Raw genomic sequence first — 24,754 nt, 5'->3', positions numbered from 1 at the left:
TCACATCTTTTAATGATTGGTAAATGTGATGCAGATAGCTGTGTACTATAACTGTGATGTTTGTCTACCCTATTCTGACTCAAACTGATATCGTCAGATTTCAGTTTTTGTGATGGTGATTTACAAAAAATATTGAATCTCAGTGGTGTGACACATGTTAACTAAATTTCCTCTATTGTTGACCTATGTAGCTTGTTTCATATCAACCAGTGTGAGCAACAGAAATCAGTTATAGACCTTCTGTTTGCTCAAATGTTTGTGAATGACAGTGTTAAAATTGTCCTACCTAATATTAAATTTCTCTAATGTGAGTCTTAGAAATTCTCATCAACCACAATATTACATGTTAATGTGCTCACTGACAATTATACCACTATCAATAGTTTCTTTTCCAAATGAAAAGAGTACGCGTAAGTCACAAACATATTTTATGCTCTGTACACTTGTGCCAATATGTTCCCATAGATCTTCTTCAAACAATCTGTAATAAAATTTGATGTTTGTGTATTGCTCAATTGTATTATGACGAGACTCTTCTTACTCTGTAAATGCGACTGGCCACAGCACATGAATATGCTTCAGTTTAGTGTGTTCAGTGGTTTGTTACAACTGTCAAAATCTGTCTCTGTGCAAACTCCTTTAACACATCAAAATTTCTGGCAGGTTAAAACTATGTGCCATAAAGGGACTCAGAACAGTGGACTTTGCCTTTCACTTGCAACTGCTCTACCAACTAGAGGCAGGAGACAATTTACGGATGGTAATAATGCTGTGAGAGCGAGTTGTGAGTCATGCTTGTGTAGCTCAATTGGTTGAGCACTTGCCTGTGAAATGCAAAGATCTTAGCTGCAAGTTCTGGTCCAATACACAGTTTTAATATGCCAGGAAGTTTCATATCAGCTCACACTCCACTGCTCGTGAAAATTCATTCTGGACCTTTAAGACATGTTGGCATTTGGATATCAGGCAGCTCATTGTACCTTTTAGATGCAACATGTACTGCCCGAAAATTGTTACTGGACTATTTTATTCCTGTACATCTTGACTCATTACATTTTGCAAAAAATACTCCTTTCCTGAATCTCCAGAATGTTTTGCAAGTCACATGTGGAACAATTCAATGCAGAGCTTAACAGATTGCGGCAGCATGTAAGTCAGTAACACATGGAACATTTCAGTTCCATTTGGCTGGTATATCCCATAAATTATGGAACAGTATCCACACAATCCCTGCAGTTTCCAGTATTCACAACAGACTTCTTTTAGAATAAAAGAGAAAAAAAGCTACAGAGTAAAAGTAGTACTACTTTGTGCAGGTGGTACCACACAGTTCATAAATATTTAAAGAAAGTCCTATTTTGTACTACCAAAAACTGCTGCTAAAAGAAATACTTCTTCACTATCAGTTTGGGATAAAATGATCATCAATGAACACCATAAAATGATTACATCAATCTGTACATTGTCATAACTATATATTCTGGTGACAATAATGACAGAAGATATTATAAAACCTTCAATTTTACAATTAATACACTCAAAGTAAGTATTATGCACAAAAATTTAATATGTGAAACAATAAATAAAGAACACATGAAACATAATAAAATGTCCACCAATAGGAACAAAAAATAATAACAAGCACAGGTATAATATTCTTTGACTTGCCCTAGATTAAATAACAAAATCTAAAAACATCAGCTAAGAATCAGATTAAGAGAAAGGCAGATATTCAAGAAAAATTATGTTATTTTCAGATTAGCATGACAATTAAACAATGGCCACTGTACACATTAACTTGCAGCTTGAATGAATCACATAAAAAACTGTATTTTGTTCTGAAACCTCTGCTGAGTGGGTCAGTTCATTTGTTTTTCCTATTAAAGGTACATACATTGATGAGACTGCCACACCAGAAGAACAAAGTGAGTGGCCATTACAAAAAATTTTCGTGCAAACATCAGTCCAGCTTCCAAAGTGACATCGCCTCTTACTAAGTTTTCTCTTCTTCCACAAGATGACAACAACATTTATGAAAAGATTATGTAACATCAGTAGGACCTTATTGTAAAGCTGTTTTGTAATGCCATTTAGCCTGAAGATGAGGTATAACCCCCGAAACATGTCACAACATAAATAAGTAATACAATAGTTGACGAAGTTTGTGACTGATAGTGGTAATTTAAAAAAACCTTTACATATTTCTTGAGACAGTCATGGTTGAAAAATAGTCAAAATGGCTTCAAATTCTATTATTTAGTTGTTTCACTACGTCAGTTTTTTTTTTTTTTTTATCTTGTGATCTGGAAATACTGGGACAGTGCTCAAATGGTTTAAATCATACCTAACTGGAAGAGTGCAGAATGTTGAAATAAGCAGTTCACATAATATGCCAAAAACTGGTGAGTTCTCAAACTGGGAAACAATCAAGAATGGAGTACCGCAAGGTTCGGTCTTGGGTCCTCTGCTGTTCTTAATATATATTAATGACTTGCCATTCTATATTCACGAAGATACAAAGCTGGTACTTTTTGCCGATGATACAAGTGTAGCTGTCACACCCAACAGACAAGAATTAACTGGTGAAATTGTAAATGATGTTTTTCAGAAAATCATTAATTGGTCCTCTGCAAATGGGCTCTCAACTTTGACAAAACACAGTACATTCAGTTCCACACAGTAAATGGAATGACACCTTTAATAAATACAGACTTTGATCAGAATTCGGTAACTAAGGTAGAATATTCAAAATTTCTAGGTGTATGCATTGATGAGGGGTTGAACTGGAAAAAACACGCTGAAGATCTGCTGAAATGTCTGAATTCAACTATTTATGCTATTAGGGTCATTGCAAATTTTGGTGATATACATCTCAGTAAATTAGTTTACCATGCCTATTTTCATTCTCTGCTTTCGTATGGCATCATATTCTGGGGTAACTCATCATTGAGCAAAAGAGTGTTCATTGCACAAAAGTGTGTAATCAGAATAATTGCTGGAGCTCATCAAAGATCATCCTGAAGACACTTATTTAAAGAGCTAGGGATCTTCGCTGTAGCCTCACAATATATATATTCACTTATGAAATTTGTTATTAACAATCCGAACGAATTCAAAAGTAATAGCAGTGTACATGGCTACAACACTAGGAGAAAGGATGATCTTCACTACTCAAGGTTAAATCTAACTTTGGCTCAGAAGGGGGTACATTATGCTGCCACAAAAGTCTTTGGTCACGTACCTAATAGCATCGAAAGTCTGAACTGAAATATAGCCATATACCATTTAAAAGGAAATTAAAAGAATTTCTTAATGGCAACTCCTTCTACTCATTAGATGAATTTTTGGATGTAGTAAGTGGGTAATTTCCCCACCCCCTACAAAAAAAAAAAAAAAAAAAAAAAAAAAAAAAAGTGTCATGTAATATTTTGTGTAATGTAATATCTTGTATAGACACCTTTTATTAACCTGGCATGTTCCACATCATTACAAACTGTTGTATTCATGATCTATGGAACAAGTACTAATCTAATCTGCAAATGAATACATACACACGCTTCAGAGCCAATTTTTGTTTGCTGTGCCATCAATTTTGACATAACGAGCTCATGCAAAACTTTTGGTGCTGTGTGTACATAGACCTATGCATTTTAAAGCAATATCATTTTTTTCAGTGTTACAGCATAGTCATGAATTGTGCTGCATAATCACTCTGCAGTATTTGCAGCTGTTGTGTTACACTATCAAAAGCCACTGGATTGCCCTTATGTTGGCTCTCCTCCCTTTAGTTGTATTTATTGGATTTACTTATTATTTACTGGTAGGAGCCACTGACATTAATGGTCATGCATTAAATCAGATGCCACACAAAATAATCTTCAGTATGCACAAGTATAACAACAATGCTAACTGGATATCTTTTGCACTCGATCAAGGGTAAAAAGCATAATCAGTGAATGAATGTGAGTACTAACTGCAAAAAGATTAGAGCGAGAAGGCCAGACGTCTTTGTTAATGCTAAATCAAGAATTTTTATGCCAAAATTATCTTAGGAGAGAGCAGCAATATATGTTCTGTATCAGCTGTATTATAAGCAGTTAAAAACCATTATTTTATTTTCACCATATCATGAAAATTACCACTGAAAATTTGTTATTTTATTTTGTTTCATTTTGTTTTATAGGAGCGATGGATGGTAACAATGCTGTTCCACCTATTTATATAACTAAGTACAATCGTTTTGTGGATAATATCTTAGATCGAATAAATCAGGTTCTGCGGAAGAGTTATGATCCAGTTAATGTACGTTTACATTCAAACAACAACACCAAGAAAAATGGCACAGCAAGTAGTAGTAATAAAAAGAAAAATGGCAACAAAAAGAAGAATAACAGTGTTCGCAGACCAACTAGTGGGCAACGAAAACCACATATTACAGGCAGAAAAAGGTAACTTATAGCTAATTTTTGTACTTTCAATACCTAAAAACATCAAGCAACTAAGAAAATGTAGTAAATATGTTATTGGTGTCTTTATTATGTTTTCAACAAAAATAATCAATTTTTGACAATGTAATTGGAATGATAAAAAAAAATCTGCTACAAGTAGCAGCAGGAGTAAACACATGTAAGAGTTAAGGAAATGTGCAAGCTTTCAGAGCCAGTGGCTCCTTCTTCTGGCAGAATGGCTGAAGGGGGAAGAACAGGAATGAAGCAAAAGAACAGCCGAGGATTAGGAAATGGGGAGAGTTATGGAAAAGTCACCCAGAATGCTGCATCAGAGGAGACTTACTAGAAACTATAAAATTACAGAGAGCCAGATTGGTTGGTCAGTTCTTAGCTTTAGAACAATTATTTAAGTATTGTCAACAGACACATTTAAAACTTAAAAATCAACCCTGCTTTCAAGACTATTAGTTTATTCCTCAGTGAGCAAACAGGGATTTGTATGCCAATTAAAGCCAGTAATTGAGAAAAATATTTTCTGCCTGAGAATATTAACCTATTTTCTTTCTTGTAAGAATATCCTCAGTAAGAGTGCAACAGCAACAGTACCTTCTTTCATCCCTGAGGAAGGAACTAATAGTTGCAAAAGCTAAGATTAGTTTTTTTTTCTTTTAAATGAGTTTTTTAAGAGTAACTGCAAATTGTTCTTGAATATTATGGCAAACATTCAGGAAATCAGGTTCCAGCAAATTATTGTGCTTACAGTGAGATATTTCACAATGTAGTTCTGGTGTTGGTTCATATGGGCTGTGGACCTCATATTAGTTAAGGAGGGAATGAAAGAGAGTTTACTGACACCTGATCATTCTGTGGGCTTAAAATCTGTCAGTCACACTGCTTGCAGTTGTTTGAAAAACACATTCATTAGGAGAGACTGACTTGCTCATGTAGCTTGATGCAGAGCACAGAGCACACTAGCTTAAGAGAGAGGAAGGTCAGGCAGAGCAGGGATGAACCTTTACACCAGATTAACAAGTTTCTTGGATAATTTTGAAAACCTTCACTCCTTTTTGTCTTATGAAATTATCTGCTGGTGCACTGAACCTAAAGTAAATAAAATGTTTATACAGAGGAAGCAAGTAGTAACAATATTATGTAAAGTGGCTGCACATCTTGCACAATTCTTGTTAAGGGTCTTCAGATTCTTACACTCACTTTCCAATGCAGTTGCTCCTTAATCGTTTTTGTTGCTGAGAATAAAATTAAGTTTCAACTGAGCCTTGATGTACACAACCACAATTCAAGATAAAAACTATTTTAATGTAGTCTTTCCCTCTTTGTCTATGGTTTTAAGTGGACTTATGTGCACTGGTGTCCGCTCTGGTAGCTGAGTGGTCAGCGTGACAGACTGTCAATCCTAAGGGCCCGGGTTCGATTCCCGGCTGGGTCGGAAATTTTCTCCGCTCAGGGACTGGGTGTTGTGTTGTCCTAATCATCATAATTTCATCCCCATTGACGCGCAGGTCGCCGAAGTGGCGTCAAATCGAAAGACCTGCACCAGGCGAACGGTCTACCCGACGGGAGGCCCTAGCCACATGACATTTCCATTTGTGCACTGGTTGAAGATATTCAACAAGCTCCCATCTAACACAAAAGAAGAAGTTGTGAACTCCACCTAGTTCAATAGAGTGTTAAAAACTAACCACACACACACAAATTTGAAATAGCTCTTAATTATATGGCAACTAGTACTTTTCATGAAAATCTGCATCATGAGTAGTAAAGTACTTCAAACAGAATTCAGTATTTACAGATTGATGTAACCATTTTCTTTGAAGAATGCCAGTGTAATCAAGTAAATATTAAGCTACCAATAGGAGATAAACAGCTGCCATTTAGTATAACTTGGGAGACAGCAGTATTTTTAAAGTAGTAGTTTTCTTTCTAAACTATCAGCTAAAATTTATCTGGCATAAGCATGACATGCCAAGCAGCATAGGAATACTCGAACAGTCCACGAGTATACTGCCGGTTCATAGTGTTCAATGGGCACAATATTTCGGCGATCAGACATGTCACTATTGTCAGGTGTGCTGACGAACTGAGCTCCTGAGGGTCGGCGGCTGATTTAAATCCCCTCCCCCCACGGGCCGCTCTCTCCGCCATCCGTGCCTGCGCCCGTGCGCTGGCAGTCGCGAAGACGTGGGTGTCGGAATCTGTCGTAGCATCGATTTGCTTGCTACGTCCGCCCTGGTCGCCAGTTCATACTTCTTGCTGAGAGTCTTCTTAATTACATTCAATGCTGGGTCCCAAGCCTTGCTGAGATTGTAGCCACAATCCTGGTTGATAAGGTCTTCCCTGCACCAGGGAAGATCTTATCAACCGAGATTGCGGCTACAATCTCAGCAAGGCTTGGGACCCAGCATTTAATATAATTAAGAAGACTCTCAGCAAGGCAGGGAAGATCTTATCAACTGAGATTGTGGCTACAATCTCAGCAAAGTTTGGGACCTGTCATTGAAAATGTAATTAAGAAGACTCTCAGCAAGAAGTACAAACTGGCGACCGGGGCGGACGTAGCAAGCAACTCGACGCTACAACAGATTCCAACACCCATGTCTTCGCGACTGCCAGAGCGGCCCACGGAGGGGGGGGGGGGGGGGGGGATTTAAATCGGCTGCCCATCCTCAGGAGCTCAGTTCGTCAGTGCACCTGACGATGGCGACATGTCTGATGGCTGAAATATTGTGCCTGGAACCAGCAGTATACCCGTGGACTGTTTGAGCAACAAATACGCTGGGAGAAACTGAAGAATCACAGCATAGGAATAGTTTATTGTTAAGACAGTGTAAACATTAAGTTAAAATGATTTGCTTGTCTTCTGTTAATGTGTACCTTGATTTGTTCCACATCTCTGAAGGTTCCACTGCTTGAAGGAGCTACAGAACACAACAGTTGAGTGAATGAATGAGTACGTGAGTGAATGATCTGGGAAACCAGCCACACAAGTATTGTTTTTAAGCAGCTTCCCTCATACTCATTTAGGTGAATGCTGAGCTGGTTTGCAATGCTCTGCTACGGAAAACAACTATAAAAATAGTTAATGTTAGGTACAACTTCACACACAATAGTAAGGAGAGGTTGGCAACAGAGTGGTGTGGCAACTGCCATCATAGGAAAGCTGGACAGGAGCTGAGATGATTAGGAAACGAAACATCACAGTAAATGGAAGAAATAGTTAACTTGTTTTTCTCCAAGTGAATGAAGATTCATTACAAATAATGAAGCAAGAAACAGAGTCCAGCTCATCAATGTTAACAAGGGAGACTATCACTGTGTTAAGCAAGAACTATGTCATAGGAGCTGTGACTAGAAACCATCCACTTAGCACCTGTAGTGAAGTGGCTCCAAGTGCAAGTGAGCCATGTGTTTCCCACTGGCTGTCCTTTATTGTGGCAGCAGAGTGCGTTCATAGTCCAGAGCTGCTGGAGGCAAGGCTCAGCAGGTGTGCACCATTGGATCCAGCTGATTTCACACAACTGCTAGTGGCATCTAATGGAAATTTGCAGTTCTGCTACCAGCTGTAGAATTCCAGTGGGATGGTATTGGTACATGATACCAGAGTTAAAATGTGACACCATACAGAATGAAGGTTACACAGCACAGAAAGATACATATATAGCTTCTTTTCTGTGTTTACTTCGTAGATTCTTACTTAAATTGCGTGTGAGTTTCGTATAGGAGGTGTAATTTCGAGTTTTAGTTACTGTAATCGTAATTTCAGGCAGATTGTAGCGCAGTCGTTAGGCATTTGTACAGGTTAGTTCATACATTCTTTGCGTGTTTCCCTTGCATTATCTAGGCATGGACTCGTGTTTCAGTAACTGTTGTTCAACATCGATTAGAATGGACAAGGACTGTGATTGCTGTGTTCGGATGAGGGCTGAGTTGGCATCCCTTCGCTCACAGCTGCAGGCAGTGCTGACTTCGGTTGCACAGCTTGAGGCTGTTGCCAATGGGCACCACTGTGGGGAGCCAGACTTGGGTATCATAGGGATGTCAACCTCGTCCCGTCTGTCCCCAGATCGGTCTGCCACTGTGGTTTCCCCGGTTGCTGCCCGCAGTGGGGCTGAGCCCTTGCCTGTGATTGATTGGGAGGTCGTTCCAAGGCATGCCAGGCAGCGAAAGATGTCCCCAGAGGCTGATCAGAAAGCCTCCCCGGTGCATCTGACAAACAGGTTTCAGGTACTGTCTCTGGCTGAGCCAGATGCAGCTGCCTGCCCTGTTTCAGAGGATGATTCTCAGCCTTCAAGGTCCGGGCAATCGCAGAGGGTGGGCTTATTGGTAGTTGGGACCTCCAATGTTAGGCGGGTAATGGGGCCTCCTAGGGATGTGGCAGCTAAGGAGGGGAAGAAATCCAGTGTGCACTCCGTGTGCATTCCGGGTGGAGTCATTCCTGATGTGGAAAGGGTCTTTCCGGATGCCATGAAGAGCACAGGGTGCAGCCAGCTGCAGGTGGTGGCACATGTTGGCACTAATGACGTGTGTCACTTTGGATCTGAGGAAATTCTCTCTGGATTCCAGCGGCTATCTGATTTGGTGAAGGCTGCCGGTCTTGCTTATGAGATGAAGGCAGAGCTCACCATCTGCAGCATCGTTGACAGAACCGACTGCAGACCTTTGGTGCAGAGCCGGGTGGAAGGTCTGAATCAGAGGCTCAGATGGTTTTGCGACCGTGTTGGCTGCAGATTACTTGACTTGCACCATAGTGTGGTGGGGTTTGGGTTCCGCTGAATAGGTCAGGAGTTCACCACACTCAGCTGGCAGCTACACGGGTAGCGGAGGCTGTGTGGCGTGGACTGGGCGGTTTTTTAGGTTAGAAGGCCTCGGGAAAGTACAGGGTGGGCTGCTACCTCAAAGGGTGCATGGCAAATACAGGACGTGCTTGGATCAAGGAACAGTCGGAATTTTAGTTGTGCTGGGAAAGTCCCTGAGCTTCAAGCGCTAATAGAAAGCACAGAAGCTAAAATCATTATAGGTACAGAAAGCTGGCTAAAGCCTGAAATAAGTTCTGCAGAAATTTTTACGAAGTCTCATACGGTGTTCAGGAAAGATAGATTAGATTAGGCAGAATTGGTGGTGGAGTGTTTGTGCCATTCAGTAGTGGTTTATCTTGTAGTGAGGTCGAAGTAGATACTCCATGCGAATTGGTATGGGTGGAGGTTATACTTAACAGCCGAACTAAATTAATAATTGGCTCCTTCTACCGACCCCCAGACTCCGATGATATAGTTGCTCAACGGTTCAGAGAAAATTTGAGTCTTGTAACAAATAAATACGCCAGTCATACGGTTATAGTTGGTGGGGACTTCAACCTTCCCTCAATATGTTGGCAAAAATACTTGTTCAAAACCGGTGGTAGGCAGAAAACATCTTCCAAGATTGTCCTAAATGCTTTCTCCGAAAATTATTTCGAGCAGTTAGTCCACGAACCCATGCGAATTGTAAATGGTTGTGAAAACACACTTGACCTCTTAGCCACAAACAATCCAGAGCTAATAGAGGGCATCATGACTGATACAGCGATTAGTGATCACAAGGTCATTGTAGCTAGGCTCAATACCATTTCTTCCAAATCCACCAGAAACAAACGCAAAATATTTTTATTTAAAAAAGCAGATAAAGTGTCACTAGAAGCCTTCCTAAGAGACAATCTCCATTCCTTCCGAACTGACTATGCAAATGTAGATGAGATGTGGCTCAAATTCAAAGATATAGTAGCAACAGCAATTGAGAGATTCATACCTCATAAATTGGTAAGAGATGGAACTGATCCCCCATGGTACACAAAACAGGTCCGAACGCTGTTGCAGAGGCAACAGAAAAAGCATGCGAAGTTCAGAAGAACGCAAAATCCCGAAGATTGGCTAAAATTTATAGACCCGCAAAATTTGGCATGGACTTCAATGCAAGATGCCTTTAATAGGTTCCACAACGAAACATTGTCTCGAAATTTGGTAGAAAATCTGAAGAAATTCTGATCATATGTAAAGTACACAAGCGGCAAGATGCAGTCAATACCTTCGCTGCGCAGTGCCGATGGTACTGTTACCGACGACTGTGCCGCTAAAGTGGAGTTATTGAACGCAGTTTTCCGAAATTCCTTCACCAGGGAAGACAAATGGAATATTCCAGAATTTGAAACACGAACAGCTGCTAGCATGAGTTTCTTAGAAGTAGATACCTTAGGGGTCGCAGAGCAACTCAAATCGCTTGATACGGGCAAGTCTTCAGGTCCAGATTGTATACCGATTAGGTTCCTTTCAGATTACGCTGATACAATATCTCCCTACTTAGCAATCATATACAACCGCTCTCTCACTGATAGATCTGTACCTACAGATTGGAAAATTGCACAGGTCGCACCAGTGTTTAAGAAAGGTAGTAGGAGTAATCCATCGAACTACAGACCTATATCATTCACGTCGGTTTGCAGTAGGGTTTTGGAGCATATACTGTATTCAAACATTATGAATCACCTCGAAGGGAACGATCTATTGATATGTAATCAGCATGGTTTTAGAAAACATTGTTCCTGTGCAATGCAGCTAGCTCTTTATTCGCACGAAGTAATGGCCGCTATCAACAGGGGATCTCAACTTGATTCCGTATTTCTAGATTTCCAGAAAGCTTTTGACACCATTCCTCACAAGCTACTTCTAATCAAGCTGCGGGCCTATGGGGTATCGTCTCAGTTGTGCGACTGGATTCGTGATTTCCTGTCAGGAAAGTTGCAGTTCATAGTAATAGATGGCAAATCATCGAGTAAAACTGAAGTGACATCAGGTGTTCCCCAGGGAAGCGTCCTGGGACTCTGGTGTTCCTGATCTATATAAATGACCTGGGTGACAATCTGAGCAGTTCTCTTAGGTTGTGCGCAGATGATGCTGTAATTTACTGTCTAGTAAGGTCATCCGAAGGCCAGTATCAGTTGCAAAGCAATTTAGAAAAGATTGCTGTATGGTGGGGCAGGTGGCAGTTGTCGCTAAATAACGAAAAGTGTGAGGTGATCCACATAAGTTCCAAAAGAAATCTGTTGGAATTCGATTACTCGATAAATAGTACAATTCTCAAGGCTGTCAATTCAACTAAGTACCTGGGTGTTAAAATTACGAACAACTTCAGTTGGAAAGACCACATAGATAATATTGTGGGGAAGGCAAGCCAAAGGTTGCGTTTCATTGGCAGAACACTTAGAAGATGCAACAAGTCCACTAAAGAGACAGCTTACACTACACTCGTTCGTCCTCTGTTAGAATATTGCTGCGTGGTGTGGGATCCTTACCAGGTGGGATTGACGGAGGACATCGAAAGGGTGCAAAAAAGGGCAGCTCATTTTGTATTATCATGTAATAGGGGAGAGAGTGTGGCAGATATGATCGTGAGTTGGGATGGAAGTCATTAAAGCAAAGACGTTTTTCGTCGCGGCGAGATCTATTTACGAAATTTCAGTCACCAACTTTCTCTTCCGAATGCGAAAATATTTTGATGAGCCCAATCTAAATAGGTAGGAATAATCATCAAAATAAAATAAGAGATATCAGAGCTCGAACAGAAAGGTTTAGGTGTTCGTTTTTCCCGCGCGCTGTTCGGGAGTGGAATGGTAGGGAGATAGTATGATTGTGGTTTGATGAACCCTCTGCCAAGCACTTAAATGTAAATTGCAGTGTAATCATGTAGATGCAGATGTAGATGTCATATGTGGCTGTGAGACTGGCAAGCCATCACTTGCCAGCCACTATGAACAATGTTTTGGCATAAGGTTGAAGCAGCATCAAATGACATACCTACATTTATCACCAAAGGTCAGTTCAACTTGATGCACCACCAAGCTAGACCCATAGTTGCTGCCACAGGTGACAGCTCTGCATACTAAATTTTGCACCATTTATACCCTCAAATCACCTACCAGTTTAATCATGTATTCTACTTACTATACTGTATATGCATAGGAACTAAATTTTTATTATTTGTTGCCCTTTCTGGTGCTGAAATGTTAATGGCCTGTGGTGCATATCATTCTTCAGATTATTCTTAGTACTGTGGATACTGAACCTTATATGTTAGTGTTCTGTTCACTTAAATTCTTTTCTTCACCCTGTTACGTCTTCTGCTCTGCGCTTTTAAGTGATTCTTCCTAACCGCCCACCACTTAGAATTTTCTCACTTAATTTATATTATTTCTTCCTGAGAAGCTAATATTTCAAATGTGCTTTTCCCTGCAGATTATATGTGACAAGTATGGTTATAAAATACAGAAAGCATAATGGATATGGCATGTTACTAACGATTTGTTTAGCTAGCCTGCTTTAGACTTTTTGATGTAGTCATTCTGAATAGATAAAACAAATAAGCTTTACACATTTACTGTTAAACATGCTGTGGTATGAGGCTAATCAAATTGATACACTAAAGTTTTCTGTGAATAATTTGTCAAGAGTCTACAGAAATGTTACCTCCTTACTATTAGTGTCCCTTCTCAGAACCATTTTCATTGTTGTGTGCTGAGTGCTGGAGTGACTGCTCTGTTGTAGAGATATCTGCTGATTGTTCAATTTAGTATGTTGAGTCAATTCTCATTTACTTTCAACAGTACAGTTATTTGGTTAATAATTTAACTTCATAAGTAGTACAAAATTCCTTTTTGTTTTGATCACTTAATCAGCTGTCTGAATATTGAGTATCAAATTTATACTCTATATCTGACAACATTACATTACAGGAATTTTGTTATTGTAGATGGGCATACTTGATCATGGCAAGCTACAGCAAATATATAATCTCCTTGACCCAAAATGTGTTGAAGTAATTTAAAAGATGTTGTTTGAAGAGGACAATAATGAACCTGAAGATGATGTAGTCTCAGATTGTATTGAAAAAGCTCAAGTTTAACAATAAAATTCAGAAACAGATGAAGATGAGAAACAAGTATTTGAAAAGAAAATTATCATTACTGTATTGAAAGGTGCAAAGATAAAATGGAATTAACTTCCACTATCACAGAGAGTAAGTTTTATCACCTGCAGTATTATTCAGAAGTAGCTTGGGACTATAGGTGCAGCAAAAATGCCCTTTGGATGCTGGAATTGCCCCATAGGAGATGACTTTTGTCCATTATAGAATGTGTACAAATAGCATGTACAATATTACAAGAAATATGCACAGTTGACCCATGCTTGATATGATAAATATGAGTGGAATCAATACACAAGTGATTCATTCTGGTAACAATGAAAATTTTATCAGAAGAAAAGGATTCCTAAAACAACTACCTCCTGCATTACTTTTGTCTCATTTGATTTTTATACATTTGGACACCTCAGGTTTGCATGCAGATTGTCAGCAGAGGTTGAAACAGTACCAACCAATATGAGAAGAAGATGCAGAAGACAAGAGCAGAAATGCAGAAAATGGAATTGGGGTCAACAGGAAAAGTTGCAATATCCACACTGTAAAGGAAAAACAGAAAAAAATAGTTGCAAAATATGCCAAAAGCCAATCTGTTTAATCCACAGTGAAACTTTTTGCTCTGATTACAATTACATTCCTCATTTGTTACTGTAGTCCAATGGTGGTAATGAGACAACTGAATGGTTAATATTTGTATTGTTGTACGATTATGCTCTCTTTGTCTATCCGTTCACATATTTGCAATTCGTAATATAGTAAATAAGCAATATGATCAATTTGATATTCCACACATGATCTTGGTAAGGAGAACGACACACCTCATAGGTGGCTTAAGTGAACCACATTTTGTTCCCATAGTTCCTTGTTTGTGGGGGTAATAGTCAGCCTACAGGCCAGGGGCTGAATCATCAGTTAGTCCTAGGGCTTCTTCTCTCTAGGGTTTCTCCTCTAGTAATGATCTGAATATGTGAAAATTGCCAATATACACCATGATTTGGAGTTCCTGATGAACTATAACTGACTGTGTAAGTATGGCCAAAGCTCAGAGAAAAGCTAGAGCACACCATTTCCAACAAGAACAATACCCAATTAAGCACTTTGATACTCAAACCTCCCTTCAAAGTTAAGCACAACTGCATCCCTTTTTTAGTTCTTTCCCAGTATCTTTCTAGTGTACACACTTCTTTTTCCTTTGATTTTGAATCTACTGTGTTAGTAACAGTTGTTACTTTGTTCCTGTAAAAATCTATTTTGTTTCACTTGTTACTAGTCCTTTTTTTTTTGTAGGGGAGGTTGTGCTGACAAATAATTGTTAAGAAAAAAAATCAATACACTGCACCACTTCCGAGATATTTATCATAGAAATTAGCCAACCAAGTCAGCAAATATGCAAATTTGAGAAGCCTGCCAGAGACAGTCACCAGACTTATCCTTCATTTAGTTTCCTCAAACCAAACAAATGTAACTTTTGCTCACCTAGCTCATATTTATCACTTCCAAGAAAGGCACATTTTAACTTTTAATGAGCATTTGAACTACTTGTAACACACAGACCCACAGATGTCTGTGCATTACTGCATTTTAGCATGTGCAAGTGCTTGAATTTGTGCACACAACAACCTGATGGCTAACTTCAATGATAAATAACTCAGAAATGATGCATCATATCAAACTTTTTTCTTAACCATTATTTCTCTGCACAACCTCCCCTGCAACACCCTTACAAAACTTCTATACCATTTCTGTCCACCCTGCATATTTCCTTTGCCTTTCATTTCATTGCTAAGCAATTCTTCTAATGTACCTCTTGCCACAATGGATTATTTTCATAAAAGTGTGTAATGTTTTTGTTAACTGGTGGTGTCAGATTCACAGTTCATTACAGTAGCAACTCATTTATTCATCGTATTCCACTGATTCAATATCATAGATACTCAGGGCATGGGACAAGTCAATTTATACACAATCAAAGTGAAGAACCTGTCAGAAACCACATTAGTAGTTGTCCTTTATGAACTGCTATGAACTAATTGTGTTTACACAAAAATAATTCTGTTTCTTTAGTTATATTACATAGCCGATAGCTCCCGTTGGTGGCTTAATATCTGCATGACCCCATTGATATGTATCTTAAAGCAACAGTTGTCTACATCCCTTTATACACCAAACATTGACCCACCTCCATAACCAAGACTGCTAACATATGTCTGTGCAGCAGTGTTGACCCAGAGATAAGCCGGTCTGAATCCCAGAGGTGGACGAAATTTTTGCAGCCAGTATTTGGCCACCAAGGGACGAAGAGGTGGTAGCATAAGATTCCTGATCACCAGTCCTTGCATCACTGTCCTGGATTAAATTATAAACCTCTCCACAGTGCCTCATGAAGTGAGGGCAAGTGATGTTAAGAGGTGGTCAATCCATCAGGTGGGGATATTAAGCTTGTCAGCCTTGAGGAATAGGCTATGTGCGGGCACCAGGTTTCACCCATTTTCTATCATCATCATACAAAACTACACTATACACTACACTACATGTGCATCCATTATGCTCATCTACATTCCACAAATACATATATGACACATCTCTCACATACCCACAAGCAAAGGGCTAATGTGCAGGTAGAAGGACACGCTTTCCAACCAGGTGGCTGAAACCACCCTGTCAATAACGCCAAACAACATTTAATTTTTTTAATTTTAGTGAGCATTGCTCTCTGTCCTGTAGCTAAATATCTTACTGAAATTGAGGCCATTAGAGACAAATTACAATTTCATATTGGACAATAAAAGGCCAGAGAATCAGCTATAGTCTTTTTGTTGGAACCATGTGTAATGATACCTCGTCCCGCATGTAATTGACATATTGTTAAATAACTGATGTTATAGTAGCACAGTTACAATTACATTAGTGATTACCAGACACAGAAGTGATTAAGATCTATTATAAGACATGGGTCTGAGAACTAATTTGTGAACTCTGCTCATCACTAAAAGTCAATCACTGAAAACAGACTCATCTTTCTCTTTGTTTCTGTAGGTGTTGTTGTTGTTGTTCATTGCACTGAAAGTAAATGGGATATGATTTCAGAAAAAGGGATCTTGGGTCTTGGAAGTGATTAAGAACAATATGTTAATCTTCCTATTGGTCCGAGTATTGCGGCATAATTCTTTCATTCATTAAGTCATCAACAAAGGATTTCTGTCTTGTACTTAAATCAATGTAACCAGGTATTAAATGTAACTTATTTAAAATAAAACACCATATAAGGTTAAATTAGTATGTATTCACCACATTTGAATAACCACGAAAGAACATTTTCACACATCATGAAACTTCTCTCCATTGTAGCTCACATCCAACTCTCTACTACTACTACTCGAAGATGCATAGATTTATACTGACAGATCACAGAGTCTCATTGATATTGATTTTTCAACACAGATGATACATTATATGTGGAATAGCTTACAATACTAATTACTGTGTTTAGTTAAGTTTGTATAATCAATTGTAGTTCTGGATAGTCTTTCATAATAACAGGAAATAAATAATTAAGACATAAAAATATGGATTCCCAAATACTGAAATAAACCAATGATCATACATTAAAAATTATGCATTACCAATGTTGCAAAACATTATAACAGTAAAAAGTTGTATTATGTTCACTGATTGGTTACAGCTGTGTTGCCATCAGCTGTACTCCACAGTCACACAGATTTAATCTTGTTATGCATGGTAGTGTTCACATGATGTGATTATGTGAACATTTATTTAAAACCTAATTTAAGATATATGAATGCTGATTTGAAAATCCCATTTTTTCTTAATACATACCCAGTGTCTTATCCAATGCACAACCTAATTTAGTATCTGAGGCATATTGTTCAGCAATGTTCATGTGGTGTAAAATGTGAATGTCTGTAGCTAGGATCAGATAAAAATTGAATGTACATTTTGTTTTCAATTGCACTTGTCCCATATTTTATGTGTATATATTTACTAACAGAACGCCAGTCAAAACTAGTTCTAGAGAAAAATTATTTCTATGTGAGAGTATAAACTAAGTTTCTTTTTTCTTAATAAATGAATCCTCAGCAACAATGCAACAGTACCTGATGAATCACTGAAAACATCAATGGTTGCTGTGTCAGAACAGCTGAAGGACTACCAACAAACTATCACAGCGACTGTAGAATCAACAAGGTTACAGACCAATGTACTAGCAAGCACTGTGAGACCAACATTAAGCAGCCGAGCAAGACCACCTCAGAAGAAAAAGCAACCACAGACAGCACAGAAGGCAGGAAATAAGACTAACAATAAGGTACTATGCTTTTTGCAGTAACAGTCATAATATATGTACCCCAATCTTGAATTTACCAAAGATATACAAAAATATATACTGTTGTTTTTACATTCCTCATTTATTATGTAATGAGAGCTCTTGTTCAACACTTATTTATGCTCAGAAGCACAAAAAAGTGGAAGGAAAAAAATAACTGCAGAAATTTGCTAGTGAAAAGGTACAGAGGTGTAATTGTAAGAACTATGCATAAACTGAAGCCAGATGGGTTGTGGGTACTAAGCATGTATGTTCAAGTAAATTTCTGTCATAATGTTATGAGATACTGGCATTGGGATGAAGCCTCTAAATCATCCATGTGATGAACCAAGCACAGTACAAGCAACCTCATTTGTGACTTAATTCTCACTGGCAGTTCAGTAGTTTTCATGCTAACATGAAAAAATTAGTATGTTAGCACACCAGCTGATATACATTATCTCTTTTGATGAAATAGGTTTTATCACTGACTGAGATATTGTGGAGCTGTGGAAGGTATCAAAACAGGTATTACGTGTTACGTGAGAAGAGCAGTAGCATTGTGAGCCTGTTTTCACAGGATGACATGAAAAATGTGTTAACTGCTTTTATAGAAAATTTGGTTGACATATGTCTGGCTAGAAAAGCATTGCATGACAAGAACTGCAATCATACTCTGTTTCTAGGAGGATCAATGTATTCTTAGTACATAGTCAGCATTGCAACAGATACATTTGCAACAAATGTCAAAACTGCATTGAATGGAATTATCCATCAGGTCCAGATTCTATTAATATGTCCATTGTTATCTTTCACTTCTTTGTCTGAGTTCTCATAAAATATCAGTAATTTACAATGAAGTTTGGTCAGAAGAAATTTCATTACAAGCACATTTTACTTTGAAATTATAGCACTATGCCCTGTCTGTTATAATAAGTTTATCAAACTTGAACTCTTTCTTTCACAGACTAAATCCAACAGACCTCCAACACGTGCAACTCTCTATGGCCTTGCTTCCATAAAACGTGATGGAGATGTAACAGTCAACATGATGAGCTCTCACACAACCATAAAATCACGATTCAGTCTGGGACCTCTGATGCTTAAAGTTGAACGAGAAGTAAGTAAGAATGTAAAAGTATGTTCAACTAACATCACTGTACAATATTATGACAAATTGCATGGACATTTACAACAGAATAACAACAACAAAATGTTCCCTGAGAAGGCATTGCTACAATACATGCCAATTGGTACATTTCTGTCAAGGTTTTTGTCTACAAATGATCCAAACATAAATACTTTTGGATTAAAGTAGATCAATCACCAACAAGCAGAAGCATTGAGCGAATGTTAGGCACACACAAGTAAAGTTGCTATCTTTCAGAGTAATCCTTTTGTGAGCTAGAGTAAAATACACACACGCATGGTGCCAGCTGGATGAACATTGCCAGTGATGCATTTCAGCAGATGGACTAGGTTGTGGTGGAGATAGTGTCAGATCGGGTGGGTAGTGGATAGAGAGGTCGGAGGGGTGGCAGGTACATGGGCTACGTATGCGATGCACAGTTGTTGTAGCTGGTGGGGAGCAGCACCTGCTGAAGATGATGTGAATTTGGAGAAGTGACAGAATGGATGAAGGAGAAATTGTTAGGTGGAGGGTGTGAGGACAGTGGTTACCAGAGACTGAGGCTAGGATGTTTACAGGAGAGAGGATGTGTTGTAAGGATAGCTTCCTTCTGTGTAGTTCAGAGAAGCTGATCATGGTGAGATGGATCCAGATGGCCTAGATTGTGAAGTAGCTATTGAAATTGAGCATTTTGTGCTCAGCTGCATGTCATGCCAATGGGCAGTCAACTTTGTTCTTAGCAATAGTTTGGCTGTGGCTATTCATCCTGGTGGACTGGCGGGTGGTAGTCATGCCAACAAAAATAGCTACGCACTGTTTGCAGGAGAGTTGGTGTATTACATGATTGTTTTCACAGGTAGTCCTGCCTCTGATGGGGTAGGGTAAGTCTGTGACAGGCCTGGAGTAGGTGGTGCTGGTTGAGTGGATTGAGCAGGTCTTAGTGCATGGTCTGCCACCAGGACATGATCCTTGTGGCAAATGGTTTTGAATGAGAGTGGCATAGAAATGGACTAGGAAGTTGTGTAGGTTGGCTGTGCAACAGAACACCACTTTAGGAAGAGTGGGAAGGATCTTGGGTAAGATGTCCACCATTCCAGGGCATGATGAGAGATAATCAGAGCCCTAATGAAGGATGTGGTTCAGTTGCGCCAGTCCAGGATGATAATGGGCGATGAGGGAGGCACCCTCTGCAGTGGATTCTTGTGGTGGTGCAAGGATTGGGGTGTATGAGGACATGGCATGGGAAATTTGTTTGTAGACTAGGTTTGGGGACTATGCTTGTCTGTAAAGGCTTCTGTGAGATCTTCAGCATACTGGCCAAGGGATTCTTAACACTCAGCGTACATTCTTAATGGGTGACTATGCTGTATGGTAGGGATTTTTTGGTGTGGAAGGGGTGGCAGCTGTCAAAATGCAGGTACCGTTGGTGGTCAGTTGGTTTAGTGTGGACAGAGGTGTGGATGGAACCATCAGAGAGGTTAATGCCCAGGATGGTGGCACATTGGATAGGAGAGAACAGTTAAAATGGATAGGAGAGAATGTGTTGAGGTTGTGAAGGAATGTGGATAGAGTGTCTAGGCCCTGAGATATAATGAAGATATCATCAATGAACGTGAACCAGAATAGGGTTTGATAGTTTTGGAAAGGTAGGAAGGTTTACTCTAGATGGACTACAGAATGCTTGGCATTGGAGGGTGCCATGCGGGTTCGCGTGCCTGTGCTACAGATTTGTTTTTATATTCCTCCTTTGAATGAAAAGTAGTTATGAGTCAGAATATAGATGGTAAGATGTATAAGGAATGAGGTGGCCAGACTTTTACAAGGTGTAATCTAAGACACAAAGAATGAAACATAATTTAAAAATTCAGAAATGGGAATATGTCATAGTTTCATAGCCTTAAAGTTTACCTCTAGACATTTGGTGTGAGTAACAGCCTTCTAAACGCATTGTGGTGGACACTGAAGAACTAAGCTTATATCTAAATCCTGAAGACCACATTACATAATGAGAAAACGGATAATGATGGTACTTAAAATAAGAAAAGATTGATAATAGCTATTTGTTGTTCATAAGGCAAGAAATTTCATTGGAAAACTTTCACTTCTCATTTCTAACTTTTTTTATTGGAACAAATAAGAATATGCAGCTAATCTTAATATATTTATTTACAGTTTGGGAGAGGAGCCAAGAAAGACATTCGTAGTGCTGTTGCCACAACAACAGAAATGTCCGGAAAATTAAATTTGAGGATAATGAATGGTGGCGCAGCAACTCTGCATTCAATCAGGGTACTTCAACCAAAACAGGTATGATGGTCTAAATTGTGAGCAATGCACCTGGTATGATTGCATGGGAAAACTGAACACAAATAAGTATGGCTGATGAGTTTGAAATATGTTTTTCACTTTTCATCCCCTGTCTCTTACACTGATTTCAACATCAGCTCCCTAGCCAATCATCTTGCATCCAAATAATTAACCACTCATTTAAAAAACCTAAGTAAATTGAGGATATTTGCATTATCTTTATTATTACCATTTTAACTTTTTATACATGTGTAAGTAAACAATCAACAGGAAAAGACTCCGTGAAAGTAACGTAGACTACCTGACAAAAATAGTGAAGCACCCAGAAGACATGTTTGAATGTCATTGTATCTTTGTACACATACACACCATTAGCAGGTATGTAAATGATTAGTGACAGGTAGTGTCAGTGACAGTTAGAATGGCCATAAGAGTACCTTAGTGCTTTTTGTGTTTAATATTGTTACCAGGCCTGGTAGGGTTGAGGTGTATGAACAGCATCAGATGTTGAGTGATCAATTTTAAGGACATTGAGATGTAACACACTTGTGTGACACAGCATTATCAACACTTGATAGAGTTTAAAAGGGGCCTTATTGTTGGTCTCCATTTGCCTAGCAGGTCGGTTCATGCAACATACAAATTTGGAGGGCATTCGGATGTGACAGTGGCCCGATGTTGGACTGCATAGGAACACAAGGACAAACATATTCCTGTCAAGGTTCCAGTCAACTACATCTGACCACTACAAGGGAGGATCACTGTATTGTGCACCAAGCACATTGTAACCCTTGACATCTGAATCTGCCACCTGAGAACAAATAATGGACTCTCCGCAACATTCTATTCTATCTAATCCTGCACCATAGCTCGGAGATTAGCAGCAGTTGGTCTTTGGAATTACTGTCCCTTGTGTAGGCTGATAACTCCACAATACAACAAGCTGCTATTAAAATTGTGGCCCTTGGTTATTAAATTTCTGAAGATGCTCACTTTTCTTTAGTGGCACATGTCGGGGAAAGTTGTATGTGACTTGCGCCTGCTCCACAATTTTTATTTCTAACACTTGCCATTCCTCCTTCAGGAGATACCTGTGCTCACCACCAACTTCTGTGTTAAGAGTGGTGCCATGACCAGGAAGCAATAACTGCTGAGATCAGTGTCGTATTGTGTTCAGTGCTGAATTGTGGTTCTGCTTAATCACTGATGACCCTTTTCAGTGAGTTTGTTGGTGATCTGGGGAGAGGTTCCATTATTACAACGTTTTGGAGAGGCACAGTTGTGGTACCCCTGGCATCACAGTGTGGGCAACGACTGAGTATATGACTTCAGGTTAGAGCTTCCAGCAATTGAGGCTAACTCTAATGGCACAACAGTACATCACGGACAGCCTGCATCCTCACGTGTTACCTCTCATGCAACAGTAATGTGATGCCATTTCTCAACAGAAAATTGCCCATCAACACATGGCACATATCCCCCTGAACTGTGTGCATGATGTTGAGGTACTCCTATGGCCAGCAAGATCCCCAGATCAGCCCCCAATATTACATGTCTAGGACCAGCTTGGATGTCATCTCTGTCCCAGTACCAGTACCCAGCACATCAAAGACCAGTTACAACAGTAGTGAGCCACTTGCCTCAGAAGAGATACAATAGCTTTATGACACCCCTCCCAACTGAATCAGGGCATGCATCCAGGCCAGAATGGGATGTTATGTCATAGTGATAAGTGAGCTCTTACTGCCGAATTCTTAGTGAACTTGATTCAATTTTGTAACCACTGAAATAACATCAAATATGCTCTTAACTCATGAAGTTTCAGTTTGTCCTCCCCTTCTGGTGGCCTTACATTTTTTGTCAGGCAGTGTATTTACTATATGAAAAGTGGGTTAATCATATATGTTAATTTCACAGGTACGAGTTGAGAGTGCTGATAACCATGATAAGACTCGTGAATTTATTTGGCGCCGTTCCAGTCACATTGCTCATCTTGTATCACAGAAGTTAACACGAGCAGCCAAATCTATGCTCCAACCACCGCCTACAGTTGTTAAGTCCTGAAATGATTATAATGATTCTCTGAAATAAGCATTGTACCTGCTCACTCAGTGCAAATGAGGCCTGGTTATATTAACCAGCTCTAATGTGTTGCATTTTATTTTGTACACTGAAATCAGTTCAGGACTAAATGTGTCATGTGTTTCTATTTATTTATTTATTTATTGTGTTATGTGTTTCTATTTATTTATTTATCTATTTATTTATATACTATTTGTAAAAGTATTTTTATACATTTGTATAAATGACACATGATAATAAAATATCTTGAATATATCAGTAGATCTGTTTTCTATGCTTTTATCATCAGCTGTGATGGTGGAAGAACTTAGATACTTCAATGGATCTTTCATGTAGCCTGTATTTACTGCTTTGTATGAATACTTCACTATTATTTCTTAACTGCAGAAACAGATCTAATTAAAAAATAGACAAAACATTATTAATTAGGAAAAAATAAGTGTTACACAGATTTTAAAAGACTTTATACAAAGGAACTGAGTTACTGTTTATCACAATATTTATACAATGGAACTGTGGGTGAAAACATTTGCATTTGAAACGGCTGGTACACATTTATCTGATGAGTAGGAGTGGCATGCTCCTGATCCATTGTAAAAGAAAACTGAAATTCATAATATTATTAGAATATTTGTTGGCTAGGATAAAATTTCTCATCTACTGTGCATCCTTGATAAACTTCTTCCCATTGTTGATCCCATAAATTCTCTCCATGTGCTATTACAAATTCGCAGTTTATGATTCCATGAAACTGTTGTTGTTGTTGTTGTGGTCTTCAGTCCTGAGACTGGTTTGATGCAGCTCTCCATGCTACTCTATCCTGTGCAAGATTCTTCATCTCCCAGTACCTACTGCAACCTACATCCTTCTGAATTTGCTTAGCGTATTCATCTCTTGGTCTCCCTCTACAATTTTTACCCTCCACACTGCCCTCCAATACTAAACTGGTGATCCCTTGATGCCTCAACACATGTCCTACCAACCGATCCCTTCTTCTAGTCAAGTTGTGCCACAAACTTCTCTTCTCCCCAATCCTATTCAATACTTCCTCATTAGTTATGTGATCTACCCATCTAATCTTCAGCATTCTTCTGTAGCACCACATTTCAAAAGCTTCTATTCTCTTCTTGTCCAAACTATTTATCATCCATGTTTCACTTCCATACAGGGCTACACTCCATACAAATACTTTCAGAAATGACTTCCTGACATTTAAATCTATACTCGATGTTAACAAATTTCTCTTCCTCAGAAACGCTTTCCTGGCCATTGCCAGTCTACATTTTATATATATATTTTGCTCCCCAAATAGCAAAATTCCTTTACTACTTTAAGTGTCTCATTTCCTAATCTAATTCCCTCAGCATCACCCGACTTAATTCGACTACATTCCATTATCCTCATTTTGCTTTTGTTGATGTTCATCTTATACCCTCCTTTCAAGACCCTATCCATTCCATTCAACTGCTCTTCACTTATTAGTTAAATCTGATTTGT

At 38.9% G+C, this 24,754-nt stretch overlaps 1 protein-coding gene across 1 annotated transcript in view; it reads left to right on the top strand.

The window, feature by feature from the left end:
• LOC124593977 (zinc finger protein hangover-like) overlaps positions 1–23,458 on the top strand; it is an 86,444-nt gene extending 62,986 nt beyond the window's left edge. Inside the window, exons 3-7 of the mRNA XM_047132325.1 lie at positions 4,184–4,448; positions 17,514–17,742; positions 18,707–18,859; positions 21,041–21,175; positions 23,093–23,458. Coding sequence (XP_046988281.1) covers positions 4,184–4,448; positions 17,514–17,742; positions 18,707–18,859; positions 21,041–21,175; positions 23,093–23,239 — 929 coding nt within the window. The 3' untranslated portion in view covers positions 23,240–23,458. The remainder of the gene's footprint in view (positions 1–4,183; positions 4,449–17,513; positions 17,743–18,706; positions 18,860–21,040; positions 21,176–23,092) is intronic.
• Positions 23,459–24,754: the final 1,296 nt, after the last annotated feature.

Source organism: Schistocerca americana, chromosome 2 (assembly GCF_021461395.2).
Source record: "Schistocerca americana isolate TAMUIC-IGC-003095 chromosome 2, iqSchAmer2.1, whole genome shotgun sequence".
Classification (NCBI taxonomy): Eukaryota; Metazoa; Arthropoda; class Insecta; order Orthoptera; family Acrididae; genus Schistocerca; species Schistocerca americana.
This window is presented reverse-complemented; position numbering and strand designations above follow the sequence as displayed.